Source organism: Strix uralensis, chromosome 1, assembly GCF_047716275.1.
Source record: "Strix uralensis isolate ZFMK-TIS-50842 chromosome 1, bStrUra1, whole genome shotgun sequence".
Taxonomy (NCBI): domain Eukaryota; kingdom Metazoa; phylum Chordata; class Aves; order Strigiformes; family Strigidae; genus Strix; species Strix uralensis.
The window spans coordinates 160,743,931-160,768,774 of record NC_133972.1 but is presented as its reverse complement, the minus strand read 5'-3'; the positions used below and the strand labels follow the sequence as shown (position 1 = coordinate 160,768,774).

Sequence of the window (24,844 nt, the reverse complement as noted above, 5' to 3'; positions counted from 1 at the left end):
GCTCCAGAAGGTGTGTGGTGGGAGGTTGCCAGCCGGGGGGGGGCAGGGAGGTCACCTCTGAGTAAAGTGAATGTGGGTGTTCACAGCCACGTGGGAGCAGGGAGATTCATTGTGTGATGCAGCCATACCTGGATTTTAGTGATCTCTCTGACTGACAGCTCTGCGTGCCAGGTGATGATACGCACATGTGCACACACAGCTGTGCTCACTCAGGGCCTCAGTATTCTGTAAATGGGGGTTAAGCTCAAAGTCCATAAATTATGTGATACTTTCCTACCTTCTACTTTAAATGCAAGTCCAGGTAAGGAACTGACATTCAACTCACATTTCCATCACCTTTTCTCGCTGTTCTCCAAGGCAGCAGTGGGTGGTAGTGGCGAGAGAGATAAGGGGAAGCAGAAGCACAGCCCAGAAGGGTTTACAGCCACCCCACCAGGACTTGCCCTGGGCTGTGCACAGCCCCGGGTGTTAGCCACGTGTACGAATGGTTTGTGTTACCACTGAGGCTGAATTCTAGGCCAGATGATTTGAGATTACACAGCAAAGGTACCAGTTTGTCTTCTTCCTGGTGAGCTAAGAGAGCATCTGGCAGTGGCCAGAAGCAAAAGCTGACAGGTCTTCCCTTACTGAGCACAGACAGACCGAACCTAGTCAGGGTGAGCAGGGACAAGGCCTGGGATCCGCAGGCCCTCTCCTCTCTCGGTGTCTTTGTAGGGCTGGATTAAAAGTGGTCCAAATCTATTAACTTCAATTTAAACGTATGACCATTTTTGAGCTTCTTTAAATCCTGTTTTGATGCTTAGTCTCCATGGTGCTGTTCAAAGCTCTTTATTGAGTCACTTTATAATTTACCTGGTTTTAGCACAAGGAATTGCTTTGTGCTCCTCAAGCGGTTGTATTGGGGGTTTTTCCTTCTCTCATCATCAGCTGATCCAAGTTGCCTTCGTGACTATACCCGCCAGTCTTTTGACTTTGCACGTTGATGTGCCAAAAGCTCATGTCCACACATGGTACAACTACCTCCTCTCATAGTTACTCTCTACACTTGTTCATATATAGTTCTTAAAATAAAGCTAAATATTGTTTATATTAAGTGCCTATATCCTTTAAAATAAAACTTGTCCACAAGTGTTGAAAAAGGAAAATGTATTTCCTTCTCTTTACATTCTGTTCCCCAAAGATCAATACAATCATTCCAAGTTAAAAATCAAGCAAATACAGAATTAACATATAAAAGCTTGCCACTTTTATTTGCATACAAAACAGAAATGAAAGAGGTTCACAATAAATTATCAGTATGCTCCCACAGAACATTCTTGTGTATTTATATAAATGTGGGTTTTAAAAAAAATATTCCATTAACATAAGACTTCTTTGCAAAAGGGTAATAAGCTGGGCTCAAGGAAACCTGATTATGTATTGTTCCGCAGTGAATTTAGTCACGTTACTCTGCTAGTAAAGCAATTCATCCAAAACTAACAGAACATAATCAACTGGAAAAACATGGATAACAAAACATTAACTTTTCTGAATGGTTCTACGTACACCAACTAGTCGGATGGGGTTTTTAGATACAGTTTGAATAGTGTATGGAACAGTACTCCAGAGAAAGATCTACAAGTGACCTTTCATCATCATCTAGCACCAACCCACTAACATACTAAGTTTCTGGCATGCAAGATAATTACCGTTATTTATTGTGTCAACTGATCATGTACACTTATTTTCTCCTTTAATGTAAGACCCTGTAAACATTTTCCATGACAGGTTAGGCACCTGGACAAAAGGCCAAACACAGATGCACATAAAATGTTTCCCTTTTTTAAACAGTTCATTGAGAGGGTTTTTCCCCATTTGCCCTTTTGCGTACTGGAGTCTTGACGCTCCTTTTGGCTATCTTCCTTCTGAAACGACTAATTCCTGGGGATCTCAGTTCAGCGGCTTCCATCTCTTCTCGAACGGGAGTAAACTCTGGTTGAGCAAGATGAGGTGATGGATAGGAGGACTGGGAGTATGGGGAAGGTAAGGGGTAGGACCCGTGAACTACGTACGGCTGTTGCTCACCATCATAAAGGTCCTCGGGGTCATAGATTTGGTAGGAGTTATGTGGCAACTGCACTACTGGGATGTCTTGATCAGTTGGCTCACCGTATCCACCTTAACCCACCACCACCAAGAGTATTCATACGGTTAACACAGGAGAAGGGGAGTAGAAAATTAAAGCACTCATTAGGAAATTGACATTTTACATATAGATATATTTATATATAATGTGTGTGAGTATATATATATATAAAATCTTTAAATACACATCTTTTATTCACATAAAGGAACAGTGAAAACATTTAACAAAATTAATAAGCTGGAGCAATTGGAAACCCACCAACAGACAGCCAAGTTAGTTGGAAACCACCACCAGAATTTGTCAAATGTCCAGTTGTAATACTGTGCTTATTATACACTGCACAATCTGCCTGCTTTCGCTTATTCCAATTATGGTCTAGAATACATGATTAACAGGCAAAAATGGGTCAGGCAATACTTTTTAGCAGTGCAAGGAAGCTAAGTGCATGTACAGCAGCTAGTGAGTTCATTAGTGGTAGGCAATATCGTTGATGGAAAGCACAGAAAAGTTCAGCATCCACCTCTGACCTTCAGCCAAATGAGACCTGAACCAGAATGAGCCTTTCACCTTCTGGATTGGTAGCCATTGTAAGGGATTGGGCCTTAAAACAGGAAATGAACAACGGGGAGGGGAAGTGAGGAGAAAAGGATAGGAAGAGACGACAACAAAAACATTCAGGTAAGTAAAACATACAAACCAGCTCACAGGCAGATTAAACCATAAACATCAAACAAATACACTTTATGTGTAACATCTGTAGTAACTAGTGCTTTACTAATAAATTTTGATTTTAGGTTGGGCGACATAATTTTTGGTAATTGTGTTAACTTCCTTCCATGGCCTCTCCGTGCTATAACAAGACGGGAAAGTAGGATACAGAGAAGTTGTAGAAAGAATCATTTTCTCCAGATTGCTTCACTGGTTAATGACGGACACGTGCATCCCTGTGTCAGGTTACACTACTAGGGGTTTAGTAAGGGTCATGCTCTCATGCCATTCAGAGGCACACAGAAGGGGAAACTGAGCAACACATTTGAAAACTACAAATGTAAAAACTGCTGTCACGAACATGAGGAGGTGGGGGTTCAACACACAGGCTGTTGAGACGGAGCAGGCTCATACAACTACACAAACACGTACAGGACAAAACCCCACTATGTGGGATCCGTTTTACAGGCTGGGATCAAATAGTGGACTTCCTTTGGTCACTACGCTGGGGTCACCACCTTTTCCTGCTGCAGTCCCACAAAATACAGCAGCACTGGACACGCACGATTTTAGGGAGCTACCACGTTTTAGCGCAAGGCTTGCCAGTAGCCTCCATCTTACTTTGGCTGTTAGAAAATGCCACCCCCGCCTCTGCAAACGGCAGCCACCCCGACTCCTGACTACTCACCTCCCATGCCGTAGCCAGCGCAGGAGGATGGATCGCAATACCCCGGCGGGCCAGAAGGACCCTGTGAGCCGGGGGGCCCTGTGTGGCCGGCGGGACCTCGTGGGCCTGGAGATCCTGGTGGTCCCGGGCTGCCGGTTCGACTCTCTCCTGGAGGTCCTGCGTAGAAGCGGGAGTTGAAACACCTGAGTAGCATCTTTCCTAAAAGCAGGGAGTTGAAGCCACCTTTCCAGGCCTGGAAAACATGGCACTGAGTGTGCTACAAAGACTGCCAGGAGACAGCTTGAGCGGAGGAGCTAGGCATCCTGGCTCCAACTCCCCCAGGGCAAGCTGAGGGAAAGGCTGCAGCCTTCCCCTGGCAAGGAAGATGGACCAGCAGCCAGAGAGGAGACCCGCTCCCAGTGAGCCTCCCCTCTGGCCGCTGTGGCATCTTCCTTGCCAGAGAATTTATACCGGAGCAAACGTTTCACCAAGCATCAGACATTTGGAAAGGCAGTTTCACAGGGGAAGGACAGCCCTGGATGCCTGCACAGCTTCTGGATTCCCCCACTCCCTTCACTACAGCTTCTGGGTAATGCCGTGCCTTGATACTGGTACTCAATGGCCAGAATATCCTAATGAAGTCAATGCCATTTTCCATTTGTTTCAACAGGACCTGGGTATTACCCTCTCTGCTTATTCAGGAGCTAAATATAAATCCCTGTGATTAATGTGCTTAATTAATATACATTTCTCTGTTAAGTCACGGGTAGGTATGACCTTGGGTTAATGAGAAAACAAATGCAATTAATTCAGATTAATTTTTTTCCCTTCTAGACCCCATCTCTGAAAAAAATACTTAAAACATTAAAAAAAAAGGTTTCAGAGAAGCAGTTTGTCACAAGGAAAAGGAAAATACTTGACTGATATACTAGACTGATTACACCATCACAACGTCATACTACACAGTAAGAACATTATGAGAGTTAAGGTGCCTGAACTACTGACTCTTCTGCTGCTTAAGCCTTAGAAGCGGAGAGCGGAGCCAGGCAGGTCTTAGCTGCTTTGCACATGGGTCGGAGTGGTCTAATCCAGATGCCTCAAACATAACAACTTTACCTGTAGATCCTGGTGGGCCTCGGGGTCCTTGTGTTCCAACACCTGGATTGCCTTTTTCTCCTTTCTCACCCGGTAAACCTAAGGAAATAGTACTCATCAGAGTCACATTTTGAACAAAACTGTGCAGTGTTTATTATTTAACCAGGATTATAGTTCCATGTGTTATTTTTCATCTAAAAACAGATGGCAGAGAAGGAAGGAGGTAAAAATAAAGAATTATTTGGTTCTTTTTTGCTCCATTTCCTGAGAGCCTCTCAAGGGAAACATGGCATTCCTGGGGTCTTAAACATTCCTGCTGCCATGGTGGTTTCATCAAGGTGGTATGCAGAGGCATCAGCCAGTTTCCAGGCTGCAGCTCCTGCTGGAAAGCTGCCTCTGGACTATACCAAGGTACAACTATTGTAAGTCAGAAGAATCCTCAGAGCCTCACAAAGCTGTCTATAAATTACTGTGTGGCCCAGAAAAGTCAAATTTTTAATGCTACAGCCAATTTTCCTTCAAACATTCACCCACTGAACAGTGGTTCAGCATACAATGATTCTACACATAAATGGAGTTGCTATGGGTTATTGCAGAGTCTTGCTAAAATGCAAAAAAGACGTTTCAGCACAGTCAAAATCTGTCCTCCAAATGAAGCCCAATGTAAGAGTTTCCCAGTCACAAAACGTTGGTGTTCCAACATGCACAGCCACTGAGCTGTGTTCCTGCACTTGCTCATGGCCCTAAATTTCTATCATTGGATCTGATCCATGGGGATCACAGACCTAGTAATCCAGAGAAGGCACTACCTTCTTCCAGCTTTCCATCTCCTGCGCTACCACTACGGCATCCTATAAAAACACTTTCTATACGCAGCGATCACAATAAGTGGTGTTGAACTAAAGTAGGTGTCAAAACTACAAATTCCAGACCCTGAGTTTCCACCAGCGACTCGGAAAAGTCTCGTAAAGTCTGTGTTTGATTTGGACGGTTCAAAGACACCAAATCCAGGCTGGTTTGTGGGACTTTTCCCCCATTTTCCAGACCTCCCAGCACTGGTAATTGCTCTCATTGCTTCAGAGCTTCCACACTTTCAGAGTCAAGGCCAATATAGAGCACCTTCATAAAAACAAAGAAAGAAAAACAGCTGCTGTCCTCGATGGGGCAGTATCTACAATTTCAACTGATTGGGCTCCTTCCTTCCCTTCTGCTCAGGTACGTGCTGCCTCTTAGGGAAAAACATCTGTAGGACACCTCAATTTCGTAAGAAGCCATAGATTTTTTTTTTTTTCCCTAAGCTAATTTCTGACAGAAGCAAGTAAGAAAGAACAAACTCTACGGAAAAAATTGTAACTAAAATCCATCACTGACAAAGACTTGCTCACATAAAGATTCAGAGGCCACACCACTGCAATCAGTAACTCCATATGCAGTTACATCATTTTTAACCAAAGCATGCTGAGCTCTTCATCTTACCTCTACAACGTTTTTTGATACTGTTCCAGCATAGTTTAAGTATAGCTTAAGTACTTCCTATTTCCTTTTTATACCTTTTATTTCCTTTGGTTGCACAATTTTGTTGTTGAGTTTAAAAACTAAGTCTTTTGGTGACCAGTTATTTTATCATAGAGAAATTATACAACTATAGCCACGTCTCACAGCATTTTCCATTAGGGGGTCTCCAAAGTTTTCCAAATGTCTCTAGTAACACTGTGTTTTACAGGAGAGACTTGGCCGCCAAGAGAAGAAATACCATGGCCAAACTAAATCAGCAGGAAGTGGTAAAAGAGCAGGGGTGATAATCTGGGTGATGTTTACACCATTATTTTGCAAATAGCAGGTATCTCCGTCTTGCTCCTAGAGGATAGTGGGCAAGACAGTGAAAGGTCTTGTACACCTCATCCCTGAATTTATGGATAACAAAATATTTATAAAACTATTTCTGAAAGTGGAATCTTTGTGTTTGGTTGTCCTGTTCAGTCATTTGATGACTGCAATGCTGCATCAGTTTCTTCTGAGTCTAACATTACTCCCTGTCTATGTCAGCACGTTAGAAGTGTTACCAAATGTTCCTTTGACCAATGTAGGCACACAAGTGCCAGGGTGTACCCCAGAATGTGCTCTGACCTGGAGACTTTTAACTCATGCCTCTGAACTTATCTCCATCCCAGCTAGACCCAATACAAACACGTTGATTTGATTATCAGAATTCTTCATTTCCTGAATCGCCTGCCAAGCTTATTGGCAAATTCTTGCTTATATCATGCTCAGTAGCCAGATTTCTGGTCACAGAGCTTGTTATCCCATGACTGGCGCTTCACACTGACTTCCAGGAATGCTTCACAGTGATATTCAAGAACCTGCAGTTCTTGTGACCATGGGCTTGATTCTCCTTTGCTGGCTTAATACTTTCACTTGTGTTTACTATGACACTCAAAGCACAGTGAGTACCTCCTTCACTGTTTAAAATCTTAGATGAAATTCTCAAAATGATCTGTAACCACAAGTCTCAAAAGCTACAGAGCTGCTACAAAGCTAGCTTTTCAAAGGGCATTTAGGCTTGGCAGCAGGATGAAGCCTAGTCTGATGTGCACAACTCAGTTAAGCACCTACACTCTCTAGAGTACCTGAAGAGGGCTAGACATTTAAGATAGGTTGCAGAAGCCAGAGTGCTAAGGTGGTCACAATTAAATAAAGAAAAAATGCTGAAGGGAGACATGCCATGAATGTACCCCTCTAGGAAGAGCTCCCCGAGCTGACTCACCAGGATGCATATTTTACCTCTCTATCTACCTATCTAGAGAAGTAGGTGAACAGACACACACTGAAAGATTTAAATTATCTCAGTGTCATGATCCCACTAGTTTTTAAGAGCCTTAGTCTGGGTAAGAGGCCAGTAAGGTTTCAGAGGGCTGTGGTCAATAGGGTTTCAGGGGTCTCCTCTCCCCTTCTCTAGCGCCCTTCCATTTCCCAGCATATTTGAGCCCCCTGGAGAAGTCCAGAGCTCATTCCCAGTGCAAACAGAAGCACGAAGTGGCTCTGCTATGCTGAGACCCATCCTACATGCAGGCTCTGCAGATTTTTAGATGATGGCATATAGCTGAAATCCAGAATGTTGGATGTTCAAGTGCAGATAATCCTGATGATGTGGCTTTGTGCTGGGTTTGTGTGGTGGGGTTTTTGGTAGTGGGGGATGGGGCTACAGCGGTGTCCCCTGTGAGAAGCTTCTCGAAGCTCCCCGGGCTCCAAGTCGAACCCGCCTTTGCACCAAGGCCAGGCCAATTAGTGACAGTGGCTGCGCCTCTGCAATAACGTATTTAAGAAGGGGAACCTGAGAGGGGATTGGGGACTTTGAGGACGAGTTAGGAGAAGGACACCTATATGAACACCAAGGTCAGTGGAAGAAAGGAGGAGGAGGAAGGGGTGGGGGGGGGGTGCCAGTGCAGAGAGCCCCCCTGTATGCTGCGGTGAGACAGCAGGGCCACCCCCGCCACCACCATGGAGGTCACCAGAGGAGCAGAGATTTGCCTGCAGCCTGTGGAGGACCCCCGGGAAGAAGCAGCCCCCGCTGTTTGTAATTCAGCGCTGGGAGGACTGCAACACATGGGGGTGACCCGTGCTCTAGCATCTTGAGAAGAATGCATCCCGAGGGGAGGACTCATGGCGGAAAGAGTTTGTGGAGGACTGTCTCCTGTGAGAGGGGAACCACTTGGAGCAGGAGGAAGGATGCGGAAGAGTGCTTCCCCCTCCCCACCCTTACAGGAAGAAGTGGCAGACTGACAGCACCCCCCATCCCCTGTGCCACTGGGAGAGGGGGTAGAGATATTGTGAGCAAAACTGAGCCCAGGAAGAAGGGAGGGGTGGGGGGAGGTGTTTTAAGATATGGTAAGGCTTCTAAGTGCCCCATTCTGTCTGTTAAGTGTTGGTTTTGTTAGCGTTTGAATTAAAAGTGATGTTCTTGTTTTCTTCCCCTAATGAGCCTGTCTTTTGCCTATGACTGTTAATGGATGAGCCACCCCTTCCTGTCCGTATCTCGATTCCTGAGCCTTTTGATTCATTTTTTTGCCTTTTGATTAATTTTTTCTCCTTCCCAGCACTGGAGGGGAAGTTTGAGCGAGCAGCCGTGTGGTGCTTTGGTGCTGGCTGGGCCTAAACCATGACAGGCTTGGATACATGACTGTATGTTCTCCCCTACTCAGTGGTTCTGACTACCACCTCAAGGTGCATTAGGCCAAAAAGACTAAGAATTGCTCTCTAGCCTAACTGCTCAAAAACTTGAGGGAGAGGGAGGCCTTGTTTCAGACTTATTCCAAGTTCTAATACCCAAAACCACAGAGAAATATATTCACCAAACGACCACAAGACCTCCCAGTGGTGGTCATAGGTAGGAAAGGAATGCAGATTCAAATTTCCTGGAATTATGCTCTAACCATTTAGCCACTGGAAAAAAGCTGGAGAGGAACTAGCACTGCCATCTCTTCCATCAAGCCTCCTTCACATCTAATCTTCCTATTTCTATCTTGCTTGTACCACAACTTTCTTTACAACTATATTAGTTCCTACCAGCCTTTTGCAGGTACATAATGAGCACCCTCTGGCCAAACTACAAGATTACTAAAAGGAATGTGACAAGGTTGACCAAGGTGTAGCCTTGAGCTAATACAACCTTGTTGCTAAGGAAGGGCTCAGCAGCATGTTAGTACAACCACTTTGCTGATCTCAGAACAACAGCAGAGCAAATTTGTGTCTGCTGTGTACCAACATACTGCAGTACACCTACCTTACCTCATGGTTGTACAACGTACCTATTGGTCTTTTACAGACTGTTTTAGACTTTCAGATTATAAAGTGTCCAAAAGGTAAGTTTCAGGAATTTTATATCCATAGCCTTTGGTATACCTAGTTCCTAAATCTCACTGAAGGTCAATGGGTCTTACATGTTTAAATTACTCGGTTATCTTCAAATTTGCTAACATCTTTTCTTCTGGGATTCTTAGCAGCATAATACATGGGATTCCTGCTCTCACTGTCTTTCAAGTCCAGTATGAACCTTCTGTTTGCAACCCACTATTTGGTTAGCAGAGATTGCAGTTTCAGTCAGAAGCCCTGTCCAGAACCTTTGATGAATGACCGCATTGCATCATGTATATAGGAAGCAGTCATAGGTGGCAGATATATGCTCTAACCTACATTTATATGCCTGGGGGAACCTCACAAAAAACACATCATCTGTGATCAACAACTGAATTCCACCCATTTTAAAGACAAGTTTCTCAGGCAAACCTCTTGTGCTGCATTCCAAATCCAGTTTCCAGATACCTAAAATTTGCTTAGCCCTGGCTTGCTTCAAAAATATGGAGAGACTCCTCTGTTACAATTCACTACTACTGCTGCAGGCCTTTTAACAAGATAAACTCATCTAAACTGTCTGTTACCATACATGCCCTGTAAGAAAATGCTTGCCATTTGCAAAAGGCAAAGGCTGTATGTGTGGATTGCTTTGATCATAAGAAGACTGGCCCATGACAAACCATTGCTTATCCTACTGTACAATAACGTTACATAGTGACTTCAAAGACAATTGCCACAATGTTTTCAAATCACAGCCTTCCATGCACTCATTTATTATTCTTTACACACACAAGAACACACACCCATTACATGATGTTCACAGAATAAACTGCAGTAAGAAATTATAAATATGGAACAAATCTACTCAGGCTAAGAATAAAATGTTCATTCTGGAACAGATTATAAACCTCTTGCACAGGGCTAACCTGCTTTGAAATCACATGGATATCAAGTTCCTAAAGCAAACATACTGAAGGCCAAAATCCAAGTCTGCTTCAGGTTTCTTTTAGTCTAACTTCCAGTAAAGTTTACCCAAGTGAAAGAGAACATAAACACTGAAGCAAGAATACCCTACTCCTAAGGCAAAACTCACACGAGTTAAAATCAAGCACACCATGGGCTTCCCTAACGGCCTTTCCGCCAAAGATCCTCAATGAGAGTAAGTTAACAGATTCATAGACTTAATGAGTCCCTCCTGTAAATGACAGAAGATTCAAAATTCACCCATTTTGCCTTCTGTCAAGGTCATCTTTGCATTTCATTAGAGCATAGCTTACAGAAAGTCAACCAGACAAGACATCACTCTCCATGCAAGTTACTGCAATGGATAATCACTCTCAGGAATAAAAGTGTGTATCAAAATTTAACATTTGAGTTAGAGTGGCTTCAAATTCTAGTAACTCTTTTCATATTTGTGCTCTGGACATAATTCTACAATATCACCAAACTGTGTCCCCGCCTCCATGCTAACCACTTTTTGATGTCCTCATCCAAAATAAGCAAAGGCTTGGGTTCAGACCCATGGAGATCACAAGCAACTGAAATAAATTGTTTCCAATGCTCTGCTAAAGATACCTCTGATTGTATCAGTTATTAAAAACAAAACCAAGATCATGAACACATTCTCTAGCAAAGAAAATTAAATGTCCGTGGTTTTTGCACAAAAGGAAATCTTAGGTATTGCTTATCTATTTTTCTCTTTAACAGAATACTGTCCTCTGAGGAGAACTGCATATTGCAATTGAGAAAAATTAAACTGCTACCAAAAATGTCCTCTTTCAAAGATCTTCAGTTGTAACCATAACGTATAATAACACAGGGTGATTTTTTTTTTTTATACAGATGAAGCTAAAATTGGAAATAAAAATATCTCATTGATGCAACTGGCAAAAGTTCTATTTAATTCCATGGGAATTTTGCCATCAGAGCTGTAAACGTGGCTTTTGATAACAGACGTTTAACTAACTCTTTCATATGAAGCCAGGAAACAAATATGGATGAAGCTGTACTTGAGAATTGTGACTTTCCTGGTGACAGCTTAGGTATTTATTGTATTTTAATCATAGTGGGATGGCGTGAGTAGCCATACATTTTGTGCGTCACTTCAGGACACAGCATAAGAGCAGAAGTCCACCCAGCAGTAGAAGAATGACTGCACTTTCACAGCATCTGAAAGCTAGCAGTGCCTCAGCATAATTTTTACTATGGCCTTTACATTTTTTCCTTGAAGTTGAGAAAACTACCCATGTATTATAAAAATAACTGAAAAAAGCCCCACTCTGAATCTTTGCTTTTTTACATTATTTTGCAGAAGTCCAACTACTTCCTGAGTACTCAGAAGCCAGACATGAGTTATTTAAGTCCCAGTTCACAAACATAAAATCAAAAGATATTCAAACTAGCTGAAATAAAAATAGAAACCAGTGCTGTGAACTAGTTAAAATAAAAATAGAGATGAGTGCTGTGAATAATCAGTGTTTGCGTTTGGTTCTTTCCAAATTCCTATATTTATGCAAATATATGAGAGCAAAATTCTAGTAATTTATCTGGGATTATGTACTATAGGGGACTGATAACACAATGTGGCCTCCTTAATCTTTAAATCACCATTCCAATTCAAATGGCCTGTTGGGGCACCAATAAAATGTTAATATTGCTAACAAATACTGAGATTGCCAGACACGTTTCTTTTCACACCATTAGAAAAATACAACAGACAAGACCTCACAGTCTACAGCTAAAACAATAATCAACTGGAAAAACTAAGTAACAAATGTCTCAGTGTGATCCTAATCCATTCACTTACGTCTACACTAGAAAAAATAGACCTCAGCTGGCAACAGACACTGAGAACTGAATCTGTCAAGAGAATGACTTATTCATTCTCACTGAGGTGGTCTTTCTTGGAAGGACCAGCTCAGTGTGTTACTAGTGAGAGAATACATGGGACACCCTGGACCTAGAAGTTCAAGTGGAGGTTTCTAGCAAAACTCCAGGACACTGTCTCAGTCCAAGCCTTGTTCCAAAACATCTGATTAACGCTTGGCAGAGTGACAAGGTAAACAAGGGAAAAGAAGCTATTGGCCTGGCAAGTCAGCAGAGAAGTTCACTGATGTCAAGATCTCTCACTGCTGACATTTTCCAGTAAAGCTCTCTTTAGCGCATGATTTCTAACCAGTTCAACACACTGCTTTCAGAAGTTCCCCCTTCTCACAGGCTGGGATCGAATGGGTGGTGGGCCAGAGAGGTGAGTAGGAAGAAACATCTAGCCTCCTCCCACCTTTTCTCTTCCCACTCTGCCAGCACCTTGCCGCTCAGCTCTGAGGCAGTAACAGGTTCTTGCAGCAATCACAAGAGTTTGAGGGAAAAAAAGCAACACTCTACTAGATAAACAACAGGTCTTTTTTTTTTCCTTTTAGTGTCTATTACTTTTTAGTACACTAAAACACATACTAAAGCGTACTAAAAAGTACGGACACTGCTGTTGCTGTTGCAGTGTATTTTCTGTACTTAAATGTGGAGGCTAATCTGGCACTAGTTTTGAACATTAACTTGACTTCATATACAACTAAAATGCTAATGACAGCAACGAAAAGAAACATATTGTTCATAAAGACTTCCAAGTGGCTGGCTGGAAATCTTCAGGACAGGACTATACATTGTGATTTGCTGAACAAGTTAAATACAAACAATGGTTCAGAACACAGCAAGGGATGGGGTCTGAGTCCATTTACCCTCCTCGCTGTAGTCACTGGAAATTAAAACCCTTTCCATCCAGAAGCAGAGCAATTTTAACCTGCTACTTCACTGTATGATATGTAGTCAGGAATCAAGTGAGAATTGGGAAGGCACAAGAAACTTCCAATCAATTTCCAGAAGCATTAGAAGCTGGTAAAAATAATTTTACTTTTCACTGATGCATTTTGGGGTTAGCTTACAGCAATTCCTTCGAAATGGATTCTGAAATATCCCAAGGGTCTGTACAGCTCAAAAGGTATCTTTCTGTTAAATAAACTGCTACTACATCAGGCACACTATCAATCTAAAATTTCAGTTGCTTCTGAATAAATTATATCCTCAGGGATTAATGAATTATGCTGGTTTTATTCCTAGGTTCTGGAACGAGCTCGCTCCTTGGTCTTCCAGGTTCTGTGCAAGGCTGCAGTTAGGTGTTTTCCTAAAAACTATTTCACTCTGAATAAAGACAATTATTTTGTCTTTAAGTTTACACATAGATTCTTTTTTTCTTAAAACAATCTCATTTTAGGCTATAAATACTGTAACACACTCCCAACATTTGGTATCACATTTTATGAAAATCTGCAGAGAGCTCTGTCTGGCTGATTATAGTTCTTGAAATATGCTTGATAAAGCTTGCTCTCTACCAAGTATGAAACTCCCCACAAGCACTACCTGCCAAAATCAGTCTCTTCTAACATCAGTTATCTGTATAGATAGAAAAAGATAGTATTTTTAAATGTGGTTTTACCCTTTCTGTACTCAGTCCATTGCCAATACTGCTTACTAGATAATAATATTATCAGCAGTGGGTTAATCCACATCATGTTTCATTTAAATGGCTGTATCTAATTACTCTGTGATTTCATAATAGTACAACACGTGGGTCTGGGCCTCAGCACAACAAATACAATGGAAAATCCATGCTAAATGCCAGAAAGGTTTCCCTTTTCATAGCCTGGCATTTTGGTTCCTCCATTCCTGAAGCCCCAGCAACATATTCTGTGTGTTTAAACAGTTCCTACCTGAGAAACCATTTAAATTATAGCAGTATTTTAAGCAACTGAAATCTGCATTCAGTCTCTCCAGGTCACCACTTTTAAAGTCAGTTCTTCACTTGCCATCTCTTCCAATTTTCTTTCATACTTGTCTCCCATCCCCTCATTCCTCCTTTTTTCTGGACAGTGTCTGGTCTTTACTCAGCTGGAGCAGGCAGCAGTATGACTGACAGGCTAGTACCCTAAACTTTGCCTCTTTTTAAAAAAAGGTAATTATAATGACAGTCTTGAGGGAAAGGAAGGACCCACAGACTCACAGGTTCACTCACAGATTCACAGGTTCACTCAAAGACTTTCTTTTCAAAACAATGCTTTAACTCTGGTCATCATGGCTACTATGAACTGAAACTATTAAGCTCCTGAACTGAACAGCCTTCATAGCAATTCATTTTTAAAATCCCAGTTAGTGTCTTGAATATGACATTTGTCTCTTGGGTTTTTGGTCACTTCCTCACGTGATGATCTTCAAAGAACTTTCACAATCATAGATCTACTCAGTACTACCTCTGTGAGGTTAGGGCTAGTCCGGTACACCGAAGATTGCCATGGCTGCACAGAGAGAGTAAATCAAAACTTGTTTCTTTATTAGACAATGCTGGAGGAGGAAAGAAGTAAGGGATCTAGCCTACATGTAAGAATACAGAGGAGAATTACACAGAATCAACTACGTTGGAAAGGACCTTGAAGATCATCTAGTCCAACCATTAACCTAACACTGCCAGTTCCCATCTAAACCATATCTTAATTACTGTAAATGAACAGTTAATTGTATTACTTCTGTCTAATCTCACCATTTCCTCTCCTTGATCCTCTCAAACCCTCATAAACTGAAACTTTTTCCTTCTTCCTACCAACCTTGCTCCTTTCAGACTATCATGACTTAGAAATCTCGAGACTGACACATTTCAAGTTTAACAGAAAAGCTCAATCTTTTCTCAACACAAATCTATCACGTTTTGCAGCTGGCTTTCTCCAAAAACTCCTTTGCTTGTATATTTATAGCTCCAGCTCACTTCAGAGTCCTAAGATGAAAGCATGATGTGTTGGGATGTGCCCAGTTAGATGCCACCAATCTTCAGTGGTTTAGGCATTAAACCTCTGTCTGATCCTGCCGAATCACACCTGGCAAAACCTGCATTACCTTCATGACAGAGTCTCCAGAGCTTTCATTATGGTTTGCGTTGAGCTCACCAATCAACTCATGAAAAAAATGTTTTTCTCACATTTAGACAGGAGACAAAAGCCATCAGAATATATCAGGAAAGGGAGGTATATTTTTTGTATGCAAAGTACAAAAAATACAACCTACCTCTTTCTCCTGGTCTTCCTGGTTGACCAGGACTTCCTGGAAACCCTTGCATGCCTGGTGATCCTTGCTCACCCTGTGGCCCTGGGGCCCCTGGCCGACCTGGCTCACCAGGAGGTCCTGCGATGGTTCGTGTTGAGACAGACTGGCTTGGAATCTGGTTCAGAATTGAGTTATATCTTGCCATATGACCTGTTAGGAAACAATGTCCTCATTTTCAAGTTGCAGTGGAGAATTTGGTTCAGCTAAGTTTGTACAGAGCACTGGCAGGTCCTCAAGGCTGTGGTCTGTTGTTCTTTGATAATATGAAGCTTTGCACTTGGTGGAGAAACAGTGGTTTAGGGAGTAGACAGAAAAGCGGAAGAACTATTGTGTAGAATTTTATTTCCTTGCTTTGATGTTTGGGGTTTTTTTTGTATTTTATGTCTATAAGAATCTAAAACTGTTACAGCAGAAGCTTCTTTATACTACAATAGATTGGAGACAATTCAGGCTTTCTTTTAGATGCCTGATGCTAATCAGCTCTGCTTGGATATGAATCCAGTTGAACATAAATCTAGTTGGAACATAAATCCTGCCTAACCTAAAATGAACAGATCCCCTTGGATGCTCTGAAAAGCATCATATCTATAAGTAATTGTGGCAGGAAAAGATCCATTCTAGAGATAGAAGCATATGAACCATTGCTGTACTTACCCTGGATGAGTTGTTCACACACTTGACGAGCAACAGCACGCACCATTGCTTGGGACTGGAGATCACCCTGGATAACAACAGCAGCAGTGTCATAACACAATTTTTTGCATCATTTCTGTCTTGAAAATGCTTAGAGCAATGAAAGACATTTATTGTCCCTGAGAGATTATATCCTCACAGATGAGAAAAAAAGCCAAACAAATTTTGCGATTTCCCTGGTTCCCATTTCTGTTTTTAGCCAGCGAACAGAGGTCTGAGAAGATAACCCTAATGAGAGATTTGGGGACGTGCTTAAAGCCACATACTTCTCACCTTCAAAACATTAATCACAGAATCACAGAATCATCTAGGTTGGAAAAGACCTTGAAAATCACCTAGTCCAACCATTAACCCAACACTGACAGTTCCCAACTACACCATATCCCTCAGTGCTATGTCGACCCTACTCTTAAACACCTCCAGGGATGGGGACTCCACCACCTCCCTGGGCAGCCCATTCCAACGCCTAACAACCCACTCTGTAAAGAAATGCTTCCTAATGACCAGTCTAAACTTTCCCTGGTGCCAGTTGAGGCCATTACCTCTTGTCCTATCGCTTGTTACCTCATTAAAGAGACTCATCCCCAGCTCTCTGCAACCTCCTTTCAGGTAGTTGTAGAGGGCGATGAGGTCTCCCCTCAGCCTCCTCTTCTCCAGACTAAACACCCCCAGTTCCCTCAGCCGCGCCTCGTACGACATGTGCTCCAGACCCTGCACCAGCTTCGTTGCCCTTCTCTGGACACGCTCGAGTAATTCAATGTCCTTTTTGTAGTGAGGGGCCCAAAACTGAACACAGTAATCGAGGTGCGGCCTCACCAGTGCTGAGTACAGGGGTAAGAGCACTTCCCTGTCCCTGCTGGCCACGCTATTTCTGATACAAGCCAGGATGCCATTGGCCTTCTTGGCCACCTGGGCACACTGCTGGCTCATGTTCAGCCGGCTGTCAATCAACACCCCCAGGTCCCTCTCTGACTGGCAGCTCTCCAGCCACTCCTCCCCAAGCCTGTAGCACTGCTGGGGGTTGTTGTGGCCAAAGTGCAGCACCCGGCATTTGGCCTTACTGAAACTCCTACAGTTGGCCTTAGCCCATCGCTCCAGCCTGTCCAGGTCTCTCTGCAGAGCCTCCCTACCCTCGAGCAGATCAACACTCCCACCCAACTTGGTGTCATCTGCAAACTTACTGAGGGTGCACATTAACGTAGCTATGTATAAGACAATGTCTGGAAAAGAAGGAAAGTTTGACTGATTGCACAGATAAAACTATTGTACCTGTAAACACAGAGAAACAAATTGTCAGAGAAAGCTTTTTATGAGACAGAAGGCCAGAACAGAAAAAAAATGGTGGCTAACATGAACATAGACTTACCCGCTCACCCCTTTCACCCTTAGCTCCAGGAGGACCCTATGGAAAGTTTCAATACAAAATTAATTCTTGCTCAAAATTTATAACCCCTAAACATTGTCTCCCTTGCAACATCACAATAAGAGAAAAAACAAACAAGGAATAAGGTTTCAGGAGGCTATGTGACAATAACGAATATACTTTTTCCATTTCAGTACACAACAAAATGTTCATCTTTGGCAATTACATGAAGACAATGACTTTCTCAGGAGTTCATCACACACTGAATTCTCTTGTTTAAAATTGCAGCAAGGGCAGGCCATATGGCATTTCACATGGCTGAAATGGATCTATTTATCACTGAAGAAGAGAAGGCTGATGCAACACAAAATATCGGTCTGAAACTTGTAGCATTTGCTTCACCAAGGCTCTTCACCCACTAGGAACAAGCTGTCTGGGGCAGTTACAACTTCACTAGTGGAGGTTTTTTGAGGCAGGCTAGACATCTCACAGGAACTCCTGAAGCGAGGAAAGATCTGCATGAAGAGGTAACCAGCTGACTGGATGCATCATTAAAGCACAGCTTATTCTATCCTGGGAAAGAAGGAACTCCTACAAAGACTGCAAGATTATTTCTAGGCCTCTTTTCTATTACTCTACCTTTAGGGAAAGTCAGCTATTGAAACTCAGTAATTTTTCACCCACTTAACTGTTTTTTTCGGAACTACTAGTGTCTATACATTCACAGCAGAGGTCTTAGTATGACTCACAGGAATATCTACACTCTAGGAAATTTAGTTCAATATCTGGAACATGTGTTTGGACAGGAACTGAATAGTCAGCATGTTATACATTGATAGTAATAAGTTCCATAGCTCATCAAATCTCCTTAGTAGACTTCATGATTATACTTAGAAACTATGCAGAACCGAGCATTAGGTTATTACCTTTGCTTATATATTATCAGTCATTTAATTTCCACTTAACCAAATAAAAATGCTTGCATTGGACTAAATCTCCAAAGCAAACTGAATTTTGAAAAAAAAAATATTCTATTCTACAAATCGAGTCATAAGTACATATTCTGATGCCTTTAAAAATTAAATAGAACGTTCATTGGAAAAAAATTGAGCAGGCTTTTTAATTAACCAAGTGGTCAAATGTTAAAATGTTAATACATAATATTATTTGAACTGTTACAGGGAAAAAGACGTCCACTGTAAATCTTCTCTTTTATGTAATTTACACACTCATTTTATAGTTGTATTCCTTTCTTCTAGTTAAACCGTTTGGATTTTTTTATTATAAAGAAAATAATATCTGAAAGACAAACTTAGTATTAGAGGTTCTTAATACTTATTTTCAGTATAGAGGGTGTAATTTTCTATTCAATGAAACTGATGGTCAGATTTATAATAACATTATAGAAAAAGCCCAGTCAGTTGCCTGATGTAAACCCAGAGTAACCACAAAAGCCAGTTTTTTATTTATGCAATATTTTCACAGTTTAAAAATCAGAATAATATTTTGGAAATATTCAGGTTAATAAATGACATACTTTAATTTCCTGAGAGTTGCTTGAAGTGCAAAGGAAAAAAAGCAGAAAGTAATTACACACAGACTACAAACTCACATACTGTTATGTTTTTAACCTCTGTGTTTTAACCTTGTGTTTTGACTCTCTAATCCCTATATTCCAAACATTGTATGTAAGATCCACAAATAACTTTAATTATAAAAAATGAACAAAGAAAGACCAATATGATGTTTCCCTTAAGCACTAACTGCAAACAGATCATAAGCTATAAATATTGAGGAGTTCTGTAAAACAGTGAAGCCAGGATCAGAAACCAATTAATGCACAACAGCAAATATAGCAATATTAATTAATTTTACTCACAGGAGCTCCTACATCACCTTGTGGCCCCTGGCTTCCGGTAACACCTGGAACACCTGGAGCACCAGGTATGCCCTACATGGAAAAAGAGAAAGAAAATACTTAGTGGTGATGATAATCAACATCCATGAATTCTGATGAGAGAAATAACTGTGTGATGGAGAGGAAGTGCACAGAACAGGCAGTTCTGCCAGTCAAAGACCAGAGAGATGGGAGAGAGGACTAGGAAGTTCACGTTGCAGGAAGAAGAGCACCGAAAGCACACCTCTGAGAAAAGCACTTGAGAAAAATGGACTCATGTTGCTTGCTTTCTGGAACAGGCACAGACTGCTGAACCACAAGATTAAATCCTGTGATGTTCAGGGCTGCTGACTCAAAATATTCTTTGTGAAAAGAACATGACTGCTTGGAGAATACTCAATACCATCAACAGTTCTTGAATCTATCAAGAAGGCATTAAACTTGCCTAACTGCCCTAGCTGAGAAGGATGAAACAGATTCTGCAGGCAACACATGTTACTTTGAAAGCTGAATGTGGCCTCTGCTGTCTTTATTACTCTGTGAGAACATCTGAATACCTGCACTCACCTCCAGCCTCTAGACCAAGCAGAACTTAGTGATTCACTTCAACTAACAAACCTAATTTGAATTCCTTGCAAAAAGAAAGTCTTGATTCAAATGTTAAGAGCACTAATTCCCCTTATATAGTGCAGTTATTTGACTAAGAACTAGCTATCAATCTATTGATGGAACAACTGTCTGTCTCCCCTTCCCAAGGGATACATTTTGTCTTGAGCTAAGTAAGAATAGAAAGAAATTACACTGGACAAGCAGCTATTTGCCAATCCTGTGAGTCATGAGAATTTTAACTTCCAAGGAGAACCCTTGGCTTTGGTTTTTCCACTGAAGTCTAGATAACAGTGACCTACAATCCCCCAAAATCTTCCCGATTTTTACAGTAATGAATTCCATGGGCAATACTCACCATTGGGCCAGGGGGTCCTTGTGGGCCTGTAGGTCCATCTTTGCCAGGAAGGCCCTATAAAAGAGAAATATATGCAATTTTATCAGCTTTTTCTATGTAATTCATGAATCTGTTCCATGTCAACTAAAAGACCTTTTTTTCTTTTTTTATTTGTGTTGTGTTTTTTTTTTTTAAATTAATAACTGGTGGTAGTGGTTTCTTAGATGAAAATTCCCTTATTTGCCCTGGGGAGGGTTTATTTCTGAAAAGGAGCTATAGCATAGCTGTTATTTTGAAAAAATCCAACCAGTGTCCCAAAACTTTTGAAGTAAAAAGAAGAAATCAAAAACTCTTTGTACTGGCAATTTTCACCTCGGAGTAAATTTCACTTATAACACTGCTGTAGTGAGGTAAATGAGAGTGTTTGCTGTCAAACTTCTCTACCACAAGATGGGTCACACTTTTACATCTGTTCTCACTGGTTGTAACTATTCACAGTCCCATTGATCAAGTGCTGAAAGATGGCAATTGAGAGTCTATCTCTCTGCCCAGCAGTACTGTACATATGTACTAGCTATCACCGAGGTCCTGATTCAGGAAGCAGCAGGAATGCTCATGTGTTTTACATTATAAACGTGCTTCAGAGCTTCCAGAAATGAGAGCCAAAAACTAAAGATAACTTGGAAACTGGAAAGCAAGCAAATCATAGAAAAAAGACTGACCAGATGTAGAAGAAAATACACTATTAATAAAGTATTCTTGTAAATTAACCAATAGGCACATTTTGTATCCAAATGCTATAAAGCACAGGTTTCTGAAAAGCCTGGTGATAAGTCAATTCTTTAATTACTACACAGCCTAAAAAGGATAAATATGATCTTATCTCTGGCTCAAGACCAGAATATGGAGGTGAGAGTAGAAGGAAAGAGAGGGTTTGAAAGTGTTTACGCTGACAGACACGGTAAAGAACATTCTAGGCCTCAGTATCTCATAGAGCTTCAGAAGAAAAATTCACATCTTTTTTGTTTTGTACTTTTTTTCTAAAACTTTGTTTTTGACATGTTTTTAGTAATGAATATAGTATGAACTACTAGTGTTATGCTTTACATAATTTGGAAACTATGATTCAAACCTGCTATCATATGGCATTAAAAAACTGTTTGGAGAATATTATCTGCCACCTACCTGGAAAGGATTTTTTAAAATTCCACCAGAAAGGTGTTTTGATGATAAAATAAGCCACATAGTCAAGTCATATTATGTCATCTATGCATCCCTAGTCTTGATAAGGAAATATTTTCTGATTTCACAGTTGTAGCCAGATGGTTCCCGAAGGTTCAAGTACCAACAATAAGAACTAAAGCAAATGTAACAGCTAAGTGGCATTGAAATAAAGATACTGGTAGTGTCTCTATCACAGTAGTTTTAAGTAGGTTTAAGACAGAGAAAAGATTGCAAGCCTAGCTCAATTAAATACATTTGCAAAGGAAAGTGTGTTCAATCTTCAAAATTGGTGGTTCTAGAGGAAACAGAGATTGGTATCAGCAACTTTGAAATATATTAAAATTATAAAACAGGGTTTCTGATATTCTCTGGAAGAAGCATTTAATTGTGAACAATGTTCTGAAAAATTCAATGATAGCTATTCGCAGTTTTATAATAACATGGAAGTCCCTTAAAGATAATGCAAACTAAACTTTGTAGCAGTCCTTCAGGAAGACTGATAACTTCATATTTATAAGTATGTTTCACATTTTAAAGTAAAGATTTTAAATCCACATTTATTTTTTGATCAGTCCTAAAGCAGGATGAAAACTGGTTGGACCCTGTCAAGGGCTTAATTTAACTGGGAGGAGGGAAATGGAGAGCTTTCCACTGCCTTTAGCATCTAGTGTGGATTCACACAAACTTCTAAAGAAAAATAACGCTGTATATCCCTCCCTTCTCCCATCTGAGTCAAAGAGTAGAACTAACAGTATGATCAGAACCACTACATTTTCTTTGAATATGTTTCACTATTTCTTCTGAGCAGTATTCTTACTCTTGGCTGCTCAAGAATCATCTCCTGTCTATTCTCCTAGGATTCAGTTCTCTTGGCACTATGTCTGTATCGCTTGGACACAAAAAATCGCCTCATTTGTTGGATGTGAAAATTGGTATTTACAAATGAAGTCAAAGAGAGGTTTGGTTCAAGAAAGAGTATGGCAATACCTATTCCCTCATGCAGGTAAAGACAAAAGATATTTGTCTGTGCTGCCAACATGTTTGAAAATGATGTTATTCAGACCATCTGATGGCCAGAACGGATCTGATACTCATTCTGAACTTGTGAGTAGTGAGCAGAGATTAGTAGGTACCATGAAGTTAGCAGGAGAACTGGGAATGTATTTCTTCTTGCTCTTTCTCCCATTATTTTTGGTCTGTGTAATGTAGAAGAAAATAGAGCATTGTGAGAATTCACAAAGTTGTATTCAGAGCACTGAAGCCTTAAAGGTATTATTTACTCTCCCATTTATTGAAGTCTCAACTTCGCTTATCCATCTCCAGAATGACTGGGGGAAATACTTAGCACAACAGCACTTTCTCTCTGATGCAGTCACATCCAAGATAGGAATGACTCTGTACAGAGGCACTGAATCTCCTCCATGGAGCTGCATGTCCCAGAGCAGGATGGAACAGATTTTGATGTGTGACCTCAGATGTAGGGCGGTTTAGAATCAAGATGCGTATTATTTTGGAAGGTTAACTTAAATCAGGGCATAGTTTGCTAATGGCATGAAAAACAATTATGGAGAAACAGTGTAGCTATGACAGAATTTTTTATAAGGAGTTTTATTTGCCAGAATACAAATGGTATTACAGAATATAGGCACCAGCTAAATCCCTGTAAAATCTCAAGTCTGCTAAAGTCAGTGGAGGCTGCTGCTCACTCCACTAGAAACTCTTTAGCTTTCAGTAGCCTGGGATTTGTTTGGGGTATTTGTGGAGAGGTGATTTTTCAAGTAGGACTAGACACTGGCAAAACCTCAACTGAAGCTACTGAGCCCAGGCTTGAAGGATATTCATTCACAGCCTTTGAATGTGTCTAAAAAGCCCTGCAGCCTGGGACCGTGCCTGCTTCATCTTTCATTTTTCTTTTTCTGATAAAAAAATTGAAAAACAAATGTCCCTTATTTCAAGATAAACCACTGTGACTATCAGAAAAGCATTACTAAATAGTATCTCAGTGTATTAATCTAAGGTGTAGCTTGTAAAAGATTTTGCACCAGCATGAGCTATTTTAAAGCTGACCCAGAAAAAGAGCAAAAATGTGGGTTTTTTCTGAAATATTGCTCAGAACACACAGCCTTTATTTAATTAAAATAGGCTAGTTCTGTCTTAACACACAATAATGCTGACTTAGCATGTCATCTCTCCCTTGTGAAACTACCAGTGCTATCTACAAGCAGATAGTCTGAAATTATTTTAGTATTAATTCTTCTATGTTCTTTTGTTCTTTTACTGCATATCTTTTGTTAATCAGTCATATTTCTTCTCCAGTATTTGAAGTGTGCTATTAAGATTAACATCTGGAAGATAATACTCTTTTCCTTGTGTTTCTGTGTCCCTTTGACTATGCCTTTGCTTGTAAATGAAACAAGTTCTTCGAGAAAAGATGTGACACAGCTCATATCAATGTACATGTGGCTTTGTGGAAAAGAGCCTGGGATTCCTAGGGAACAACAAGTTGAACATGAGCCATCAGCATGCTCCTGCAGCAAAGGCAGCCAATCACAGTCTGGTTGTAGGAGTATAGCCAGCAGATTCAGCAGCAGGTTCAGGGAAGTGCTCCTTCACCTTTTTTGAGCACTTTTAAGACTACCTCTAGAGTCCTGTGTCCAGTTTTGGTATCCTCGGTACAAGAAAGACTGACATAATGGAGCAGATCCAGTGGAGGATCACCAAGCTGGTCTGGGGTCGGAGCACAGGACATATGAAGAAAGGTTGAAAGAAGTGGGTTTGCTCTGCTTGGGAAAGCTTATTGCTGTCTAAAGTACCTAACCGGAGGAAAAAGAGATATAACCACTCTTCTCAGAGGTGCACAGTGATGAGACAAGAGGCAGCAGACACAACTGGAAACGGGAAATGATGATTAGACACTAGGAAAAAGAAATCAAATAAATAGCAGAGAGATTATGGAATCTTCATACTCAGAAGTGTTCAAGACTTGACTTAACATGGATGTAAGCAACCTGATCCGATCAGAGCTGTTCTGAGGAAAGTGTTAGACTAAATGACCTCTGAATGTCCCTTCCAACCTTAATTCTATGATTCTATAAATCCCACTAAAACTGTTCATTTAAACTGCCTACTGGAAA

General features: G+C 41.0%; 1 protein-coding gene across 6 annotated transcripts in view; it reads right to left on the bottom strand.

Moving 5' to 3' along the window:
- Nucleotides 1–1,223: 1,223 nt before the first annotated feature.
- Nucleotides 1,224–24,844, bottom strand: part of COL14A1 (collagen type XIV alpha 1 chain) — a 127,427-nt gene continuing 103,806 nt past the window's right edge. For 2 of the 6 annotated variants that reach the window (XM_074887201.1, XM_074887210.1), the window contains exons 41-48: nt 20,508–20,561; nt 19,526–19,597; nt 17,650–17,685; nt 16,245–16,311; nt 15,552–15,740; nt 4,617–4,694; nt 3,522–3,677; nt 2,021–2,726 (exon numbers count right to left, since the gene is read on the bottom strand). In XM_074887201.1, coding sequence (XP_074743302.1) covers nt 2,689–2,726; nt 3,522–3,677; nt 4,617–4,694; nt 15,552–15,740; nt 16,245–16,311; nt 17,650–17,685; nt 19,526–19,597; nt 20,508–20,561 — 690 coding nt within the window. In that variant the 3' untranslated portion in view covers nt 2,021–2,688. Of the gene's footprint in view, nt 1,972–2,020; nt 2,727–3,521; nt 3,754–4,616; nt 4,695–15,551; nt 15,741–16,244; nt 16,312–17,649; nt 17,686–19,525; nt 19,598–20,507; nt 20,562–24,844 lie in introns of those variants that run through there. The other 4 variants (XM_074887191.1, XM_074887219.1, XM_074887238.1 and 1 more) reach the window with 3 other exon arrangements.